This window comes from Theropithecus gelada, chromosome 3, assembly GCF_003255815.1.
Source record: "Theropithecus gelada isolate Dixy chromosome 3, Tgel_1.0, whole genome shotgun sequence".
NCBI lineage: Eukaryota > Metazoa > Chordata > Mammalia > Primates > Cercopithecidae > Theropithecus > Theropithecus gelada.
Window position 1 is genome coordinate 141,027,291 of NC_037670.1, and position 22,785 is coordinate 141,050,075.

The 22,785-nt window shown below is 39.9% G+C and overlaps 1 protein-coding gene and 1 pseudogene across 2 annotated transcripts in view; one reads left to right on the forward strand and one right to left on the reverse strand.

Moving 5' to 3' along the window:
• MET (MET proto-oncogene, receptor tyrosine kinase) overlaps window positions 1-22,785 on the forward strand; it is a 117,226-nt gene that overhangs the window by 46,420 nt on the left and 48,021 nt on the right. For both annotated transcript variants that reach the window (XM_025379286.1, XM_025379287.1), the window contains 3 exons: window positions 7,576-7,767; window positions 19,233-19,367; window positions 20,134-20,307. In XM_025379286.1, the coding sequence (XP_025235071.1) occupies window positions 7,576-7,767; window positions 19,233-19,367; window positions 20,134-20,307 (501 nt within the window). The remainder of the gene's footprint in view (window positions 1-7,575; window positions 7,768-19,232; window positions 19,368-20,133; window positions 20,308-22,785) is intronic.
• Window positions 7,059-7,109, reverse strand: LOC112621922 (annotated as a pseudogene).

The window sequence follows — 22,785 nt, forward strand, 5'->3', positions numbered from 1 at the left end:
GAACCCCCCAAAAAAAAAAAAAAAAAAAAAAAAAAAAAAAAAGCTGTAGGACTGAGTCAGGTAAAAAAAAAATCCGGCAAATATTCATAGAAAGGTAAAGAAAGACTAGATTAATTGACATGTCACATCAAGGCTTATAAATTGTAGAGGAATTCCTATTCTTTAACTATATGACAGTATATAAGACTTTGGGTTAAGGAAGCAAGTTTGCAACAAGTTTAAAAAAACATAAAACAGGAGGCCAGGCGTGGTGGCTCACGCCTATAATCGCAGCACTTTGGGAGGCCGGGACAGGTGGATCACAAGGTCGGGAGTTCAAGACCAACCTGGCCAAGATGGTGAAACCCTGTCTCTACTAAAAATACAAAAAAGTTATCTGGGTGTGGTGGTGGGCACCTGTAATCTCAGCTACTCAGGAGGCTGAGGCAGAGAATTGCTTGAACCCGGGAGGCAGAGGTTGCAGTGAGCTGAGATCGCGCCACTGCACTCCAGCCTGGGCAACAGAGCAAGACTCCATCTCAAAATAAGTAAATAAATAAAAATTTTTTAAAAAATAAATAAAAATAAAACACGTTGTTTACTGTTGTTTCTCAGAGACGTATAATTATTTTAGAAGTGAATAAGCCTTAAAATGCTCAATGCTTTTTAAAAATTTCCTATATAATCCAGAATGTATCTAAATTTTTGGGCAACCTGTAGTGATTGGAGGACCGTGATTGTTTACTCATTTGGTCACCTAAACATCCCAAGCAATGATGTGTTCTGACAGCAGACTGATAACAGATTTTTTTCACTCCTTGGAGTCAAAAAAAAAAAAATCAGCAAGCGAAGCTTTTGGAAGCCACCCCATAGAGCTGGAAGAGCTCAACCCCTCCCTTTACAGGCAGAAAATATGCTAGATTGGAGGTGAAGACCCTGGAGCCAGATAGCCTAGGCTTAGTCCTAGCCCTGCATTGAAGGGAATGTGAACACTCAGTGCCTCCGTTTGCTTCTAGGCTTCTTGTTCTGAGATTCCATGAATTAATATTTGTAAAATGCTTAGAACTGTGTCTAACACACTGTAAACACTAGGAACAAATGCTACGGTCATGCTACTCATCAATGCCTCTGTGGGTTAGAACCAGCCCTGGCCCATGGACATGCTCATTCTTCTTTTAGACCAGGCTCTTTGGCATCCCGACTCAGAAATACCATAGGAGCCTATACATAGGAAGTATGATGTAGTGTAAGGAATATAGGATTCAAAATCAACAGCTAGGATTCAAACTCTGATATTTATTGACTCAACTCTCTGAATCTTAGTTTCTTCATCTGTAAAATTATGATGATCATAACAAACCCAAGTCACAGACTTGTTCAGAGGAGCAAATGAGATAATGTACTTTGAAAACCATAATCTACTCTGCAAATGTTATGTAACATTATAATTGTGAGCTCAGCAAAGCCATGAGAATGTTTCAAAACTGCTTAGGACATCAAGAAGTTGGGGTGGGGAAAATTCTTAATAGGGTCTCTCCACATCCTCATTTTCCATTTATTCATTGTTTTAAAATTGATTTTTCTTATGATATAATTTTTATATATATGTACAGTCATGCATTGCTTACATTCTGAGAAATGCGTGAATAGGCAATTTTGTCATTGTGCGAACGTCATAGAGTGTGCTTATACAACGAACATCATAGAGTGTGCTTATACAACCCTAGGTGATATAGCCTACTACACACCTAGACTGTATGGTGTGGCCTTTTGCTCCTAGGTCACAAACCTGTGCAGCATGTTACTCTGCTGAATACTGGAGGCAATTGTAACACAACGCTAAGTATTTGTGTATCTAAATATATCTAAAGATATACGTATGTCTTTATAAATATACAAATATATCTTTAAATATACTAGTATATATTTATAGATATAAATGTATAAATATATCTATAGATGTACTAGTATACATATTTATAGACTAGAAAAGGCACATTACAAATATGATATTATTAGCAGGGTGTGGTAGCTCATGCCTGTAATCCCAGCACTTTGGGAGGCTAAGGTGGGAGAATTACTTGAGCCCTGGAGTTTGAGGTCACAGTGAACTATGATCACATCACTGTGCTCCAGCGTGGGCGACAGAGGGAGACCCTGTCTCTCAAAAAAAACTTAAACAAAAAAATAGAGTCTTACGGGACCACCATAATATATTCAGTCTATCATTGATTGAAATGTCATTATGCAACACATAACTACATATACGCATATATATGCACACACACTATATATACATACACAAGCATATACATATGTGTTGTCTGTGAATATAATATAATACAAATACTCATATCTCTACCACCAGGCTCAAAAAGGAAATATTACCTGTGAAGTCCCTTGAATATGCCATCCTAGCAATATTCCTCCCCCTCCTGGAAAAGTGGGTAAATAACAGTTGTAAGTCGTGTGTTTGTCTTTCCTTTGCCTGTAGTTGCGCTACACATGTGTGTGCCCAGAGAATATTCTTTATTGGATGCATGGGGTTTCCTTCTTGTCTCAGAGATCTCAAGCTTTATAGTATCTTCCTGCAGCTTTATAGTGTCCACCTTATTCTTTGTCACTATTTCCCTTTCCCAGCCAATAAAGCACATGTACCTCTCGCATTCAAATGAACTCGTAAAGAGAGATTTTAGAAAAGAGCTGGTTTACCTCAGGTTCACCTGAGCAAGGAATGGGTGTCGGTGACTGTGGAAAGTGGAGCACCGCTGCCAAAGCAGTGCAAGGACCCAGTAAATGGGAGGGTCTTGACTCGGGATAGCCACTCTGACATTCATTGGAAGTCCTAGATGGTCGCCTTGCCTTATACCTTAATGGAGAAAAGGCTAAAAAGATACATCAAGGCAGATTTGAAAGCTATACTAAGGAGCTCGGACTTTTCCTGCAGGCTTTTGGGAAGCAACTGAAGCTTTGAAGAAGGGAATGACAGCCTGAGACTGCTTCGAGGCAGAAGAGATAGGAGACCAGAAGGCCAGTGAGGAAGCACCTAGGCTGGGCCAAGAGTGCAGGTGTGGCTGGAAGGGCTGCCCAGAAGCAGCACTGTGGATGGAGCTGAGCAGGACTTAGTGACTGGTTAGATCCAGAAAATGCCAGAGAAAGAGGAGGTGGTGATGACTGAAATTTCAGAGTTACCTAAATGCAAGCACGGTATGTTCATAACCAAAATAGGTAACAAGGAGAGCTAGGTTTGAGAGCCAAGCTGATTAGTACAGAATGCTAGTGGTTATCTCTGCTGTTATCCAGAAAATAAAGATTAATTTCAGCCTGAAAATCAGGGACTTAAATGAGATGATCTCGAAAGCCCTTTCCATTTTTGTAATTGTGCAATCCTCAGAACATTCCCCAGAATAGTAGGCAGAAGCAAAAGAAATTCAGGAGTTTGAACATCAGAGAGAGCTGTTTTCTGATGCCTGCTCCAATGGGAACTAGGCACTGTGACTGAGCCCTCGGCTCTCTGAGTCTCCTCCTCCTTGAAACTAAGTGTGATAAAGCCTCACAGGGCTGCTGTGGGTCTTATTGTACATTAAAATGCCCACCTCAGTGCCTGGCACATTCTGGGTGCAGGAAAAAGTTTGATTTCCTCCCTCCCTTCCTTCCTTCCTTCCTTTTTCCTCCCTTTGTTACCACGGGAGAGAGTCAGGCTGGTTCCCTCCTGGTGCTGGTGTGAAACCTGCTTTTTAGACTCTTCTGCAGTTCCCCAAAGCAGCTATTGTCCCAAAGAACTGCTTTCTGCCAGCGATGCTCCGTTTTACCCTAAGACATGAGAACGCCTGGCTTTGAGGGAAGCACAGGTAGCAAGGAGACCCCTGGCAGCAAATGTGTAGTTGTTCTTCCAGCTAGGCCCCAGTCCCACCCTAAATGCCACATCCAGGCACTGTGTGTACAGTGCTGAGAGGAAGCAACCCCATCTTTTCCACACAAATGAGCAGCAAACATATTTGCTGATTATCTTTGAGGGACATAGTGAATCAGACTGAGATTTACTCATATTTGCACAAGGCTTTACATCTGAGATACCGAAAGCTTAATCCAAGCCTTCCCTGTTAGCTGAAGTCCTACTGTTAGAGCTCAAAGGCGGAGTGCAGCTCTGTAAGCCTGTCCCTGATGCCTTGATACCAATCATTGAGTTTATTAGGATTCTCCACAGGAAGAGACAAGGAGCACCTCTCCTGCAGGGAATGCTGGAGTGTTACTTTTTCCTAGAAGCTAGTGCCTCAACACCTCTTCTGCAGATCTCAGCTATGGAGAAAATGAAAAAGAAAAAGGTTGGAGTCCCCTGGCTTATGAAATTTGAATGCCTCTTGAACCTATCGTGTTTATTTTTTAGCGCTAAATAAGACAAGATCAAGAAGTTCTGCAGATCCTATTCCAACATTGTGCAATGTCTCTATATTTACAAATTTTATTTGGTGGGTAGGGCAATAGAGACATAATTTAATCCTATTAGTTGTTGAGGAGATACTATTTAGAGAGCTCACTAATTCCTGTCCTGAAGGAGAAGACTTGAAGTGTGCAATATAAATATTGCATTAACTCTAATACAGAGTTCTACATTTGTGTCTTACATGTGTGCAAACAGGTGCACAGAGGCTAAAGTTCTGGTTGTATGGCTCTCCCTCCATTTACAAAAGATCAGTGAGTTCCTGCAAGCTTGCAGATTCTCTGAGGAGACCCTTAGTGGTCATCTCCTCTTCATTCTTCTGCTGGCCCCATTCAGCAAGACCAACCACAAAGCAAACTGAATAGGCAAATGGGCTTTGTCTCTGGTGACTTTGCAGATGCACTAATTTTTCAGCAGCTGTCATTAAATGCCTACTGTGTGCTAGGCATAATACAGGGCCTTCGGACTAAAAGATGATAAGACAATTCCTGTGCTCTTGTTGATAGAAGGTGGCTAGTTTATGGTCAAAGACTCTCATTCACACCCACCAAATTGTTTTTATATCCCAGTGGATCCATTATATCTCTGGCAGTGCCACACACCAGATCAAGTTTGAGGCTTTGAAGTTCCCAGGATGTCACCTAGACTTAGAGATGAAGAAACACTAACAAAAGAAGACACAAGACAACCACAAAAATCTGACCTTGAAGAACTACCACCTCTATAATGGAATAGTTCAAATGGCCTTAGATTTAAAATTGGTCTTTGCTCCTTTAAGGAGATTCCCTGAGCTCCGGCTATCTCTGCAAAATGGATGACTGATCACCAATAGAAACTTAATTATCAATTAATCGGTTGCTATCAAATTGCTGGTACATCTCAGTTATCTGCTACTCCTCAGAGTAATCCATAGTACTTTAGTGAAGAAATGCTTCCAATTAAACAGGGAAATAGCACTTACTAATATATCAAAGCAAATGTCTAGGCCTAAAACATTTTTATTAATTACAAGAGTCAGTGGGTTTAGCATCTCTAAGATTCTATTTGCTAATTTATTGCCACTGACAGTGAAGAAACAGTTGTTGATATATAAAATAGAGCATTTTAGGTGGTTTTTAATCATAAAAAGTCAGTAGATGTAAAAACTCTGCATTGCATGTGGCAGACATTTGACCTTAAGGAATAAGGTCACTATACAGAAACTTTTGTTTGTTTGTTCTTAAACAGTAAAATGATTTGAAATATACTTTGATCATTTTGTGATTATTATTATATAGAACAATAATAGAGAATTTCTTACTTCCTAATGCTTTTCCTGGACGTATAGTTACATACAAAGATGTAATGAAATTTACTCTCCTTTTCTTCCAAGGTATACATCATTTTCCTTAATACCTTCTCCTGTTCCCATCATCTACCCCAGATTTGCCAATTCCCAGCTATCTCCTCAGGACAGTCAAGAGCCAAATACTCCCATTTGTCCCTTATAAACTCTTTTAACTTCCCTAATTTCTGGAAAAAAAAAAAAAGCTTTAATAATATAGTTTTATATCTCTATACTCATCCCCCATCTACTTATAATTAATTAACTTGTTCATTCATTCAGTTAGTATTTACTAAACATCTACTATGCATGATATTTAATCAACTACTAGCAATACCATGGTGAACGAGTAGGGTCCCTGCTCGCAGAGAGCTGCTTGGGAGAGGTTTCACATTATCTTGTAAATCACACAAGCAAATGTTAAGTTGCAGCTTGTAACTATGTTACAGCTATGCTATGGTGCCCAGGTAGACGGTATTATGAGACGCTATACTAGAAGCATTTGACCTAGATAGTGGGGTCAGGGCAGGCCTCCTGAAGAAATGGTGATAAGCTAAGATCTGAAGGAGATGCAGGAGTTAATAAGGTGAATGGAAGTGGAAGGAGCATTTCAAGCAGGGAAATAGCATCTGCAGAGGCCCTTAATGGAAGAACACGTGACATATTTGGAGAGCTGAAAGAAGGCCTGCTCACTGGAGCACTAAGAACACAGATCTGGAGAAGTTGGGCAGGGGCCGGATGATGGGAAGGGAGCCATACAGGCCATGTTAAAAATGTTGTTCTTTGTCCTAAGAGCAATAGGGAAGCATGAATGTTTTAAATAGAGAGGGAGATGGTCAGATTTGTGTTTGAAAAAGAAAATCCTGCTGCAGTGTGAAGAACAGATCATCCTGGCAAGGGTAACAGTGGATGTGGTTTGTCTAGTTAGGAAGCCACTGTAGTAGTCCAGGAAGGAGTGGAGTGGCTAGGATGAAAATTGGGAGGAGGGGCACAATGGAGGTGACTGGATGGGTCTAGCAGGCATTTAAAAATGAAATTGTTGGGAATTGGTGATGGACTATATATGGGGACAGAGGGAGAGGGAGGAATTGGGGATGACACTTAGATTTCTGACTTGTGCACCTGGAGGAATGGTAGAGCCATTCACTGAGGTGTGTAGTATCCTAAGATCAGGCAAGGGGAAGATTGTGGTTTCTATAATGGGCGATGGGCGTGTTGTTGAATCTGAGGTCTCCGAGACATGTGAATGGAGATACTGAAGTGATGTTATCTACAAGTGCTGGGCTCTTTGTTTGTTTTGTTTTTATTGCATGGGAGGTCTTCCAGAAAATCTGCTAGACAAATTATCAAAGAAATATAACACTCATGCTGGGAACTGTTGTGAGAGATTTATGTAAACTAGCTTGTTTAATAGTTACACAAGCTCTGTAAGGTAAGTACTATTTTTTTAGTTCTCTCTGCTTTATATTCCAGTTGAAATTCATCTCATCAGACTTGCCTGCTAGAAGCATTACCTTTGTGTCAAGGGCTCAGACATTTAAAAGTTTTGTTTCTCTTATAATAGCAGTAGCTAAGTTCCATCTTTAGGCATGCACATCTTGAATCATGGTGTGAATTGTGATAGTAAGGTTTTAGAGTCTATAAATAATGTCTTGTGAAATTGGAGCCATTGGGTCACTAGAAATATTTATGCCTATCTGTGGCTGTTGGTCTATTTGCATGATTATCCTTGCCATTCTCCTCCAAGCTCTGAAAAGACACTCTGAAAGGTTTCTTTCCAGCTTGTTCACGTCCGGACTCACATTAACTCTATGACCATATTTTATTCCAGACACTTCTGAGAAATTCATCAGGCTGTGAAGCGCGCCGTGATGAATATCGAGCAGAGTTTACCACAGCTTTGCAACGTGTTGACTTATTCATGGGTCAATTCAGCGAAGTCCTCTTAACATCTATATCCACCTTCGTGAAAGGAGACCTCACCATCGCTAATCTTGGGACATCAGAGGGTCGCTTCATGCAGGTAAGTGCTTTCTGAGAGTAGCTGTGCCTGTTCTATCTGGTATTATGCAAATAATTTGCTTTTGTTTTTGTAGTAAGGTATTTGCAAATACTGTAAAGTCCAAATCATAGTAGAAACTGGAACACAGACTGAAAGCCAAACAGTGAAGCCTGGTCCACTTTCTGTTAAATGTGTTATCTCTTTTTGTTAATTTGAAGCTTTCAGTTTGAATCTAGTTGCTTTAATTTTCTCATCCGGAATGCTGTGGGTTTTTTTTTTTTTCCCCCCATTCATAATTTCTGTCACATGATTGGAAAATAAAATGAAACAATTAAAGCACTTCTGGGCAATTTTTTTTTTTATTTCAAGGGAAGCTACAGATCAAAGGAGAGCTATTGTGTGAACCACGCATCTCCATGAGAAGAAACATTCACATCATTGAGAAATATTGGCAGGAGTTAGGAAGGGACAACATTATCATCAAAATTCCATTGTAACTCAAGATCTCCTGATTCTTAAAATGATAGGGTTGGACGCAAATAAGTTCAACTACAAAAAAAATCCAGATTTTATTAAGAAATGGTTTTAATGGATAGCAACAGTATTTCCATACAACAAAAGTTTCCATTTCAACTTACTGTGTTTCCTAGATACAAGAACCATAGCACTTTGCAGAAACTAAAATACTCTCTTGTTGGATTAGTTTTTACTGTTTTGCAGTTATTGGTGCTTTCAACATGAGTTGTTAGTAGATTCTTGATGAGGGAAGAATGACAATAGCATCTATGGAAATCTTGAACTTCTATGAATACTAGAAATATCTTTTAAAGGGAGATGCTCATTTCATAATTGTCTGATGTAATTAATACCCCCATCAGACAATAACAGTAAATCAACAGAGAATGATAAGCTTTTCCTATAACTTGCCTATCTATACATCCTATGTGTGTATTCTTCTACAAAACATTTTTTTAATTACCACTCTCTTTATAGCAGCCTGGATATTGATCATTGTCATATTTTAACACATGTAAGCTATGTTTTTCTTGTACTAATGGCATGGTGGAATTTTTTCAAGGTCAAAAACCACATAAATAGAACCTTCCTAGCCCAAAACTAATCAGACAGGTCCTGTTATCTAATTATTCAAATAGTAATCTCCCTTCTGTTGCTTCACAGTGAACTACACCTTTTCTCCCCCTCTTTCTTCTGTCCATTCCACTGTGCTTATTTACCCAACTCATCTATCTTGACCATTTAATTCTATCTTTAACTTCTCAAACCTGAGGGAGGGATGCCCCGCCCCTCCCACAGAGACATGGGCTCTCATGTATTTGAAATATGGTCACATCTATTATGTGTAAAATGTGTAGTATTGTTCTGTGTTTATACATGTTTTTAATTTACATCAATGGCATTCTATAAAATTGCAAAACTGCAAAGACAGACTGGAGAAGCTGGCATCTATTGATTTCCTAATGTGTTCATTTTGTTGATTTGCCCCCTTTTATCTTTATTCCTGCTTTTTTTTTTTTTTTCCAAAATCGTCCATTACCTCGCCAATCCGGTTTTGTATGAATAAGCTTTTTATGATTACTTTAGCTCTGATGTTTTTTTAACATCAAAAGTTCCCTGGCCTATTTCCACATTCTAAAGTTGTGATAAAATTCCTTATTTAAATATGTTGCTTTATTAACTGAGTGAATTCTGCTGCGTGACAGAGTCCATCGCCCAAAGGATGTGTCACGCGTCAGTCTCATTATAGAAACGCTGTAGCAAATGTTTTATTCTTGTCTGCCAGCCTTTGTATAAAATAAACTATATTTTGCCCATTAACTATGCACCCAAAACGAAAGGTAAAAATAAATGCTTATTTTATAAAAAGTACTGGTATCACTGATTTTTTAAAAGTGGCTTTTAATTTATCAAATAAGTATCAAGAACTACCTAACTTTGCTTTACTAGACAAATGAATGAAGCAAAGGAAACAGTGACACAGAACCTACCTTTAAGAAATTAAATTTTAGTAGGAGAGATAAGCATATTTACCTGATAATAATAGTACATATGAACAAAGGGCTATTCGAAACCACAGAGGATCTGTTTCTCTGATGCTTGCCTAACAGAATTTCATTCCATTATATTTTATAAAGAAACCTAAAGCATTTGAAGGATCAAACAATCAACATCACTGAAGTCCAGATATTTACAGTAAATAATAGTGGGGGAGGAGTCAGGAGTGGAGCACGGATATGGCGACCTCCCACTTTAATCTGTCAGAGCAGTGACTTCCTACAAAGTTCTGTAAATGTTTTGACTGCGCCACAGTGCTAAATCTATGGCTAGGTCTAAGTTTCCACAGCTCGTGTTTTAGTAAATACGATGAAGTTTCTGTTACAAAATAGAATGGACATTTTTTTTTTCCCAAAGACAGCTGCCCTGCACAAAAAGGAACAGAAAAATGATTTTACTTCCTTCCTACCCTGAAGCCTAATGGCAAAGTTGCTTTGCAAATTTTTTTCTCCCAAGAGTTTGCAGCTGTTTCTGTCTTTCCTATTGTGCTTATGTTCAGCTCTGGCTGGGAACACAAGCTACAGCCCCAGCTGTTGGGTGCAAAGTGAATCAGGTATTTCACAGTGGTTATTTGATTAGAAAGAATTATATTGTTTAGCTAACAATATTTTGTGTATGGCAAAGAAGACATTTTTGACATGTTCCTAACGTTTAATGATATGTAACTTATCTTGTACAGGTGCAGCTATATCTGAAAATACTGATGCGTCCATATATTTAAGTCTCAATATCTGTAGAGCCATGTCAATGTAGATGAAGATTTAAAAACAATTTTTATTTGCATGATCACTCTCTTGGGATGCTTTGAAGTAAAATAGTAGGGTAAGCAATGTTTGAGATAGTGTAAGTGAACAATGAGAACGTGCCTTCTTACAAACTGGGGAAGGAGATGTAGAACAGAGCCAGACTTGGGAACATTAACACAGTGTACGCAGCTACGTGGGAGAGAGAAGAGGGATTCTCATGAAGATCACAGGACTAATCACAGGGATTGTCCACGTCTCCCTTCTGAGCGCCTCGTCTAATCTACGTCCAAAACAATGCTTCCTTGATTTTTTTTTTAACATCACTTGTATAAGGCCTTTAATCTCTAAATGCAAAGCATTGCTATTAAAATATTTGTGCATGACTCTCAGGCCAGGGAGAGTGAGTGGATCAGGGATGCAAGGGGGAGGTGGGGGGCCCTTTCAAGACTTGTTTCAAGTTCAGCTCCACAAATATTCACTGGGCAACTACTGTGTGCACTACACTGTGCTTGCTCCCAGTGGCCACCGCCTGGGCACTCTCACCGCTGCTACTGAGCTCCGTGGTTCCATCCTAGCTCTTCCCACATGCCCCTTTCCCCTCTCCCAGTTACTAAATGCTGTTACTGCCCACTCATCACTCCTGTTCTCTTCTGCCTCTTAACTGGACCAGTTGGATCTTAAGTAAGAAATCCAAGGAGATAGAGATCACCTAAAAAGATGTCCCATGTTCAAGATCATTACTTATGACCACTATTTAAAGGACTGTGTTAGTAATCAGTGAACCTAAAAATAATTACTCACTTCCAATAAGAAGAATTCATTTATCTATTGACCTCCTGTCTTCAGATTCCTTCAGTTCCCGTGCCCCCATCATGGCATGTCAGTGCTTTCTTTGAGAAGCCTGTAGTATGCATCACGTTTGGAATTACTGCCATTTTAGAGTATGTAGACGCAGATCCCAAATTTGTCAATGTTGTGAACATCTGGCAGAGACACAACTGAAGGAAGCTTCAACTTGAACAATGATTCTCTTTAGGGATTTCCAACTTACCCATCTCTTTTATAAAATGATCAGATAAAAATATTATCTGCCTCTGCCTTTTTTTATGTGTACATCATTAACTTAGTTTTAACCCTAAAGAATGTTAGCTTTGGCTTTATTATTATTATTATTATTATTTTTCACAGAGTCTCGCTCTGTTGCCCAGGTTGGAGTACAGTGGTGCAATGTTGGCTCACTGCAACCTCCACCTCCAGGATTCAAGCAATTCTTGTGCCTTGGCCTCCTGAGTAGCTAGGATTACAGGCATGCACCACCATGCCCAGCTAATTTTTGTACTTTCAGTAGAGACGGATTTTTCACCATGTTGGCCAGGGTGGTCTAGAAATCCTGGCCTCAAGTGATCTGCCCACCTTGGCCTCTCAAAGTGCTGGGATTAAAGCTATGAGTCACTGTGCCCAGAAGATTTGGTATATTTCTTTAGAGGAAAATACACTCAAGAGTTCTGAAACTTCTTTTGTGTAAGAAAGAACTTTTTAGAAATAATAATTTCAGTTATGTCCATAACTAAAAATCAAGTCCAGTTTATGTTTAGTCTCCCAAAATGAATTGACACATGCCTTGAAAGACATACCTTGTACATTGTTACATGCATAGAAAGTTAAAATATCGTAAATATTTGAAATCAGAGGACAAGGCTAAGCTTCTGTTTTGGCTTTTGGTAGCAAGGAGTAACTGAGATTTCTTGCATTGGTGCTTTTGGAAAGAGCAGAGAGACATTTTAAGACATGAAATATATATGATGTATCAGTAGTTTCTTGAACTTTTATTACCTTTTAATTTCAGAAACAGGTATACCTTGTGTATAAATTGGCAAATTCTACAATCAACATATTTGAAATACTGATTTGAAAGAATTGGTTATTTTAAAATTTAAACAAATTTCCTAACTTACTCGGTTTTTAGATATTCAAAATATTTTTTTACAAATGCTTCAATCTGGTATTGACTCATTTTGACTCATCTCAGAAAGTTGAAGCACACACATCAGTATTGTAACAGAGAGAAAATTGTTTTGCCTTTTGGATGTATCTGGCATTTAAAATGTCAAGTTGGTATAGAAGGACTTGTACCCATTTACCAAAAAGAACAAAGGAAAGAACAGAGTAAACTTCATTTAATTCACTGTTTGCTACCTGGCACTTTGTCTTACCACTTTCTGAGCTATCAGTACCAATCAGCAATTTCTACTTCTTATTTTTTATTTTTTTCTTTTTCAGAAAACTAGATATTTACCATAATTGAAACAGATAACTCTACTCTTCATATTCTGAGTTCTTTTTAAATAAACACCAGTTTCTCTCACATACTGAAGAAAATAGGAAACCTGAAACAGGAAAGCAGAAAGAGGCATCAGAAATACCTTGAAAATGCAGATTAAACTCTTTTAGGTTAATCTAGATTCTGAAATATTTAAAAACCTCGTGGCTTCATTAAGGCTTAAATAAGCTTCTTATTTCAGTCTTTTTGTATATTAAGGCAACAGATATGCCTTGAGGATCAGAGTCTGTATTCTGTATTGGGAACTCCAGGGTAAATAGATGTACTCTCTGAATTCATAGGTCACATCCTGCTATAACCTGATCCATTTATGATTAGTGTCATCTTCACTCCATTTTTTCGTTGAGTTTCAATTTCCAATAATTGGCCAGTCATGGTGGCTCATGCCTGTAATCCCAACACTTCGGGAGGCAGAGGCCAGAGGATTGCTTGAGGCCATGAGTTCCAGACCAGCCTGGGCAACATAGTGAGACCCCATCTCTACAAGACATAAAAAAGTTAGGCGTGTGTGGTGGTGCATGCCTGTAGTCCTAGCCATTTGAGAAGCTGAGGCAGGAGGATCGCCTGAGCCCAGGAATTCGAGATTACAGTAAGCTCTGATCATATCACTACATTCCAGCCTGAATGACAGAGCAAGACCCTGTCACTTAAAAAAAAAAAAAAAGAAAACCAAATAATTTGCAACATCTTTCATTAAGAATGAAGCTTTCCTTATTCCTCAACAGAAATCCTATATTGTTCTTAAGTTCTACATTAGAATCAATCTAGATGATATCAAAGCTCCTGTTCAGTTTTATTGGCCTTAAAATAGAAATGCATATTTTTTGTTCGTGTAAAAGGAAACTTCAATCTTCAAAAGATTGTGTGTAGGCTTCTTGGCCACATTTTAATCTATATTTCTGTAAGACTGAATCATTTCCAATCAGATTTACTGTGTTTTGGGGGGGAGTTTGTTGATTTGTTATAGGGATGGGGTTTCCCTATGTTGCTCAGGCTGGTCTTGAACTCCTGGGCTCAAGCGATCCTGCTGCCTCAGCCTCCCAAAGTGCTGGGATTACCAGTGTGAGCCACCACACCTGGCCCTACTATTATTTTATCCCAGGATAACTATGCGAAGAAAGGCTGTGTTGCATGTTTTCTAACATGCTTTCCATCCAGTTCAGATGCATTGAAGGCCACTGAGAGTGTCACGTGTGGAAGCCATACCAGTAGAGTTGGATGTCGGTGCCTCAGTGAAAGTAGTACAATGCCAACAAGCATTCCAGTGGTTACTCAGATCTCTCCAAGAATATTAAAAGATATGAAATGTTCTTAGTCCAAAGCAACTCTGATTAAACCCTATGTCTTGTTCTACCCTCAACTTCCAGGGGTCTCTCCCTTTCCTTCAAGAGGTCCACTCTCACACACGCTGTTCCAGCCCCACCATGCGCCGCCTCCAACACCTCTGCTCTGCACCCACCCATAGGATATGCCACCAACCTTTCACTGCCTCTGCCAAGCACAGGTGCCTAGGGAGTGCCTCGTCTCCTGCTCTGACTGCTTTTCCTAAGGAGAAGCCACTTTTGTTCCTTCCATCCTTCCCCTGCCTCCAGCCCCTCCAGGACCCTGCTTCACAGAAGACCAGTCTGACCATGAGGGACTGTTCTTCAGAACACTGACTGGTGTATCAAGCAGGGGATACCCAAGTATTTTCTCGGGCAGGAGGAATGGGAGGAAGGCTGTGAACCCTCTTACTTAATTTAAGAAAACATTTGGCAGAGAACTATAAACCAAAACCACAATGAAGTACCACTTCACACCCAGTAGAATGGCTAGAATCAAGAAAATAAAAAATAACAAGTGTAAGCGAGGATGTCAAGAAATTGGAGCCTTCATACACTGCTGGTGGAGATGTAGAATGGAGCAGCCACTATAGAAAATGGCTTGACACTGCCTTAAAGGGTCAAATAGAGTTGCCATAAGACCCAGCAATTCTACTTCTGGGTACCCAAGAGATGTGAAAATATATGTTCACACAAAAAGTTACCAATATTCATAGCAGCATTACTCGCAATGGCCAAAAAGTGGAAAACCCAAAAGTCCATCAAGTGATGAATACATAAATAAAAGGTGGCATATCCGTATAATGAAATATTATTTTGGTGATAAAAAGGAGCATGAAGAACCTTGAAAACATTATATTAAGGCCAGGCATGGTGGCTCACACCTGTAATCCCAGCACTTTGGAAAGCTAAAGTGAGCAGATCACTTGAGGTCAGGAGTTCAAGACTAGCCTGGGCAACATGGGGATACCCCTTCTCTACTAAAAATACAAAAATTAGCTGGGCATGGTGGCCCACGCTTGTAATCCTAGCTACTCGGGAGGTTGAGGCAGGAGAATTGCTTAAACCCAGGAGGCGGAGGTTGTAGTGAACTGAGATCGCACCACTGCACTCCAGCCTGCACAACAGAATGAAACTCCGTCTCAAAAAAAAAAAAAAAAAAAAAAATTAAAAAAAAAAAAAAGAAAGAAAGAAAAAGAAAACTTTGTGTTAAGTGAAAGATGCCAGGCACAAAAAGACCACATGTTATAGGATTCCATTTGTATGAAATATCTAGAATAGGAAAATCTATAGAGATAGGAAGTAGATTAGTGGTAGTCAAGGGTAAGAGGATATGGGGAGACTGGGAATGACGGCTAAGGGATGTGGGGCTTCTTTTTGAGATAATGAAAGCATTCTACAACCCTGTCTCAAAAAATTAAAAAATTTAAAACTGTTCAGTTGTCCACTTTAAAAACAATGGGGGAAGTACACAGAAACCTCATACAAACATCTTATGTTACATTGTATTCATCAGTCTTAAAACTTAATTCTATTAATAAAATGTTTTAATTAAAGATAAAACTGTATATGGGAGGTAAGGAGATAGGGCCTTTACATATTTGTGGATATCTCACACAAATTACTAAATTTGGGGGCCCAGCCACAACAGTTTTATTTGTACATGTATTTCTTCCCCATGTGCTACCTACAAGAGGCTCTGTGAGATCAAAACCACAGCCATCCAGTAAATTCAGATTCTGCCCTGCCCCAAATGTGTTAGTCCTGTATTTTCAAGGCCATTATAAAGAAAAAATATTTTGTGACCTGAATACTAAAGATTAGTTGTTGAACAGTAGAAACTCAAAAGATAATTGTTGGTCTTCTATTTTGTGCTAATTCTACTACGATTGCCAGGTTATTTTATCATAAGAATTACACCTACATGCCCAATTTAGTTCTGTCCCTAGAAATATCTCCATGACAACTAAAAGGAACTCCTAATTTCTGGTACGCATTGCTTCAAGGGTATTTTGAGAGTTAAAGTGGTTAATCGATTATTTAGAATCCTAGCAATAAGAGAAAGAAAAGAATTAAGGGTAGAAAAACATTTACAGCAGTAGGTATCCCTGCAGAGAACGGGCTAATGATCAACTAAAAGGCATTTGCATCTGCGGTACAACCTCTGTGCAAAATTCCAAATGGCATTCTCATTTCCAAGTCACCTCACTTTCCCATGTGCCTTCCTGTCTTCTCATCTTCATCCCATTTTCTATAGCAAGCAACATTCATGCTAACTCATGATCAAAAGTAGAGCTTGGTGAAGTATACTAGTAGCATTTTCTCTATGCCATCAAAAACTATTTAGACGCAGAGACTTTCTCCTTAGGCACACTTAACTTGTGCAGCAAAAATTACTGAAACACGGAGTAACTGGCAAGGCAAATATATTGTGAAATTTGTTTTAGTACTTTTACTCACGAGTGGCTCTTGGGAGCTCAGAGTTGAAGCTTTTTCGATGGTATTTACTCTGGTGCTCCAAGGGCCTAGCAGTTGAGTGTTTAAGAGGTCAAGCACATGGATCTGGCCTCAGATAAAGCTCTGTGGAAATCTGACTCTTGTACTTTCTAGCTGAAATTCTATGTTGTATTTTTCTTTAAGGAAAATAATAGTACCTACCTTATAGGATTATTGTGAGGAGTAAACAAAATCTCCTTTTAAAGCACTTAGCACAATGTGTGACTCAGTTACCTGTTATGAAAGTACCATATATTTGGTGCTCTTCAGACAAAGCTCTTTAACAGAGGATACACATATCAATCAATCCAAGTCCAGAGATGCAAAGAGCTCCGAAAAGAAAGAGAAAGGTTAATTCTTTCTGGGAAAGGACTATCTGGATGGGGTTCAGATATTTCATAAAGTCACAGATGATGACCTAGTAATTAAGAAGGGATTGCTTATTATAGATTCGGGAAATGGTATTAAAGAGAGCAAGAAGGTAGGAGAAAAAAAAGAGCTCTAGGAGGTGATTGTTTTGTAGCTGGTCTAAGTAGAATGGAGGAAACCAAGGAGACAGACACAAAATGCAGATGTCCATTGCAAGGTTCATAGTAACGAATAATCTTCAGTGAAGTGCAAAGCACAGAATGAGATGGAAAACAAAGTCAGGGTATTAAGACAGACTGGTGTTCTGTGTTGCTTTTGACCTGTGTGTGAGAAAAGGAGTTTTCTTGCTTTTGTGTTTTTGTTTTTGTTTTGTGTTTTGTGTTTTGTTTTACCTTTGCAGTTTGAAGTGAATGGCAACAGCCAAAGAAATATGGGAGGTACTGGGAGGGAGGATAGGAAAAATGAGATGTGGTGAGCACCAGAAGGGAGTTAAGATTGCAAAATTGGGTAGCCAAAATCAGGATAATTTAAAATAGAAGCTTTGGAAGTCTGACATCTGATATTCTGCTTGTAACCAGCACCCAAAGGGAGGTGGGACTGGTAATTGAATTTCTGTTCACTTTGCCTGCAAAGGTCACCAATACCTATTGGGCCCTAAATTTAGGAAATAACAATAGTTTCCAACGTTTCCCATCCTGACCAAGTGACCCTTGATCCATCACTTAACTTCTGTGCAAATATAACCACCCTTTTTAATGGAGACATTTGGAAAGCATTGAGTGTTTAGGGTAGAACAAACATTAGAGCACAAATGTCATGATGTTTAACTTTTACGGCTGTATGTACGGCTTGGTTAGTTTCTCTATCAACAATCTACTCTCTGAGAACAAATTAGGTACTTTGAGAATCTTCCCAAATTGCTTCAGGCTACTTGGCTCCTTTATGGTGCTGAAGAAAAGATTCACAATTGTTCCCCAGGACATTTATATGTTGTATGTGTTTGTTAGAGTACAAAGCAGTTAATTATTCCTGTAATTTTCATTCCCATTATATGAATGAGAAAGCTGAGGTAGAGGTAGTGACTATGTGATCGTAACCGCACAGAAGCCCATGTTTGTCCTGTGATTTCATACCTCCTGCGAGTAAATGCTCATTCAATGCAATGTAGAAGACTATTAGAGATGTTAGGCAATTTCACAATTGCCTAATTCATGTCTAGGGCTGTGCTGAGCCTCCTCCACGGTGGCTTCATGTATATGCAACTTAAGAGTGAAAGTTTCTCTGAGAACTCCAACACCTTCCTAAAAATCTAAGTGTTCATCTAAGATAATCATTCGGATTTTATCCCAATTGTTGTCAATCACACTCTCTGAACTTTATTATTACTGGGTTCTAGGAACAGGACAGATGGAAATTAGATAGCTGGGAAACATCCCAAATTTTAAATACCTGAGAGCAAAAATGACATCAATCATCAAACCTCATTTCCCAGGCATTGTTAAAACCATCAGACCTTATTTTAAAGCCAGACCAAGAAGCAGAGTTTTATAATCCAAGTAATAATATATCGTGGGACAGTGGTTTATAAAAAATACAGCACATCATTTCAAAGTAGCTGGGGGCCTGTTTTGACCTGAAAAGATCTATAAATATGGCTTAAGAGTAGCACAGCTGGAACTAGCTCCAGTATTCCAGTCTCCACATCCACTACTCTTAACCATTACGTCAAGGGAAACTGCCTGGCGGGGAGGATTAAGAGGATAGATTTAAAAAATAATCCAGAATCTTTGTAGCATGTGTGGTGTCTTCTTTCTGGAAAGAGTTTTTGTTCCTCCATTTCCCAATACAATTGCAGGGATTTGTCTGTATGTGTTGCCAACTGATTGAAAGATCTCCTTCCCTTGAAACCATTAAAAGACCATAGGCAAAGTCTGTCTTGGGGGTTCAGATAATTTGGCTTCAAGACAAGAGATTAGAAGATGACATATTGATTTACAGTGAGAGGAACTGTTGGGTCTTCAGTTCAAACACCCACAAGCCCTGCTGCTAATCTGTTATTACCATTATCATCCACATTTTCCACTTATATTTAAACTGAGCTTGTTGGAATAAGGATGTTATAACTTTTTTGCTTTTTAGGTTGTGGTTTCTCGATCAGGACCATCAACCCCTCATGTGAATTTTCTCCTGGACTCTCACCCGGTGTCTCCAGAAGTGATTGTGGAGCATCCATTAAACCAGAATGGCTACACACTGGTTGTCACGGGGAAGAAGGTAAGCTGTTCTCACAGGGAATTTCCATAGATGTGGTTTTTCCCAAATGGATGTTTACAACCGGTGTCATTTGGCCCTTTATAATGTCTCTCTTCATCTTAAATTTACCCCTCCTCCATTAGGTTCTTTAGTGAGTATTCCAGAGATTTTCTGAAATCGAGTTAATTTGTTATTCAAGGAAGACTAGACCTAAGGGAGGTCTTTTTCAAAACTTCTCCTTTTGTCCTATATTTCTCAACAAGAAAAACAAACACACAGAATGAGAATTACAGTCCTAATGGCAGAACTCTAGTGCAGGCAGATAAATCCTGGAAATGTACATTGGAATCCAACTCCAACCAATAATCCCTTTTCTCCTAGAGAAGAATGTGCATCTTGATGCCGGAATGATATGCAACTTACTTAGAATTTTCCAGAGGTTCAGGAGTGTTTTCCCACCACTTAAATTATACTGTCTTGTTATTTTAAAATCATCTCAGACAGGGCACAATGTCCCTACTATGTAGAACCTCTAATGCTGCATGACAGTGCTATGCTCACTGGACAATAATGTTACTTTTTCACATACCTGCTAACAATAGAGGAAAGGAAGGAATCAGGTTTTTAAAATTGTAATCACTGTTATGACATGATTTGCACACATAGGTGCTAAGTCTAGTAAATTCTATCAAATGATATTTACATGTACCTTTTGTGTACTTGCTTTATAATTAATGAACAAACTAGATACCCCTCTGGAAGCTCTTTCCACCCCTTCTCTTCACAGATCACCAAGATCCCATTGAATGGCTTGGGCTGCAGACATTTCCAGTCCTGCAGTCAGTGCCTCTCTGCCCCACCCTTTGTGCAGTGTGGCTGGTGCCACGACAAATGTGTGCGATCGGAGGAATGCCCCAGTGGGACATGGACTCAACAGATCTGTCTGCCTGCAATCTACAAGGTAGGAATCTCTAACAGCTGGCATACATGTTTTTTGTTTGTCTGTTTTTTGATACAAATCCCACTAAGGAAAAAAAATTAAAAACTCAATTTACTTATTTAGCTGTGAGTCATCCAAAGCACTATCTCCCTCATGGCTTTATCCCTGGGGTGGGGGGGGCAGTGTTTGGGCATCCCTCTGAGTCCTGCACCTGAAGTACTTGCTTCACATTGTCTAGGTTCTCTCCCTGGGCAGCTGCTCACCTTTAGTGCCGTGTGAATAAAAGAGTGATGGCGAATAAGCAACAGTGCTCCCCATTTTCTCACATGGGGCCTGTTCCCTCCTGACTCACCCACTCTCTGATGCCTCGCCACTTCCTTTATCTGTCAAGTGCCCAGACATGAGCCTCCATCACAGAAACAGATCTGCTCATGGCATATCCGGGAACCCTGAGGTGAACCCTGCAAACTAGTGATCCCTGCCATGTTGGGGCACACAGGACAGTTTTCTTCCTGTCTGGTGCATAGATGGTGGCTTAGTCTGTTCACAGATGAGACTAAAGATTATTTCCCAGGGTGATGTGGGAGGCAAATGGAGGTTCAACACCCACGGGTGGCTGTGAGTCTTCCTTCAGTGTTCCCAGAAAAAAAGCAAAGGCTCAACTGATGACTATACTAACGTCTATACTTCTGTAAGCCATGTCACTCTTTAATTCATTCCGAAAATATTTATTGAGTGCGTGCCATTTAGCAGGCTGCCCTCTTGTCCCTGGGGAGATATAGTCCAGAACAAGACAAGCACATCTCTTGCTGATAGAGAACTCAGTTTCTGGCAATGGACATCAGCTCTAACATCGCAGCCATGCTAACTCCGTTGTCTTAGTTGCTTAAGCATATATTTGGCACTGTGAAAATCTCCATGCCATTAAAAAAAAATTTCTTGGTCCAAAACATCTTGCTTAAAAACACTTCCCTGGTGAGAACCCAGCATGTATTTTTCTCTGCCTGCTTGTGGAAAAGTTGGACTTTAGTAAATAGTTCTTAGGAAACATTCGAGTTAAAGGTCTCGGTCACCTGGTTCATGCCCAAGTAAACAAAATGTGCAAGTCCGAACAAGAACCACCCCCGAGTGCATGGCTGTTTTCATTTAGTTACAGTTTGGAGCAAGACTTGTAGTGGGTGACTGGGTTTGAAACCAAGTTATTTTCTGTTAGGTGTGACACGGTTATTAAGACTTAGCTTGATCGACCAGAGAATAAACTAAATACAGTAAGAAAACAAATGTAAATCTATACTGTAGTATTTATGCACTTTTTTGTTGTTCAGTATACTTTTGGAACCATGTGCAATTTTATACTTTTATAAACACACAACCTCAGCAATTTGAGACACTAGGAATCTGAACTCTGCTATTCCATGAAATAGATATGGAAAATATATGTGTGTGCCCATGCAATTAAATCACAAGAATTTCATTTCAAAAATAACCAAGCTGGTATTTTAAGTAAAGAAAATGGTTTGATAACCTGTACAAATGAAACCTTTCGTTTAACTAATGTGCTTCCTTTCACTAAGCATAAAAGCTATACTAAAATGCTTAAAAATAAAGTAAATATTTCAGAATTTTCTGGAACCAGAGAATCTCTTGCAATATTTAAATCTCCCTCCTCTCTCACCCTTCCTAACTCTAGCATTCTATAGTTGATGATTCTCAAAGGTTGCATGCTTCCATGCACAGGTCAGTGAGGCTTAAGCTGCAGTTGGGAAGGTAGGGCAGCTGAGTCCGTAAATCCCTCTAGGTTCATAGTTGTTAGGAAGATTTCATGCTGCACTAGACCGTGACAGTTAGCCTTCTTCCTGCAAGAAATAAGACAGATTCGAGGTGGCTGTCAAGATGGCCAAGTAGGAACAGCTTTGGTCTGCAGCTCCCAGCAAGATCAATGCAGAAGGTGGGTGATTTCTGCATTTCCAACAGAGGTTCCCGGCTCATCTCATTGGGACTGGTTAGACAGTGGATGCAGCCCACGGAGGTTGAGCTGAAGCAGGGTGGGATGTTGCCTCACCTGGGAAGGGCAAGGGATCAGGGGACTCCCTCCCTTACCCAGGGGAAGCCTTGAGGGACGGTGCTGTGAGGAACGGCGCATTCCGGCCCAGATACTACACTTTTCCTACGGTTTTGGCAAACCACAGATCAGGAGATTCCCTCATGTGCCTACTCTACCAGGGCCCTGGGTTTCAAGCACAAAACTGGGCGGCCATTTGGGCAGACACCAAGCTAGCTGCAGGAGTTTTTTTTCATACCCCAGTGGCACCTGGAATGCCAGCAAGACAGAACCATTCACTCCCCTGGAAAGGGGGCTGAAGCCAGGGAGCCAAGTGGTCTAGCTCAGAGGATCCCACCCCCACAGAGCCCAGCAAGCTAAGATGCACTGGCTTGAAATTCTCACTGCCAGCACAGCAGTCTGAAGTTGACCTGGGAGCTTGGTGGGGGGAGGGGCAT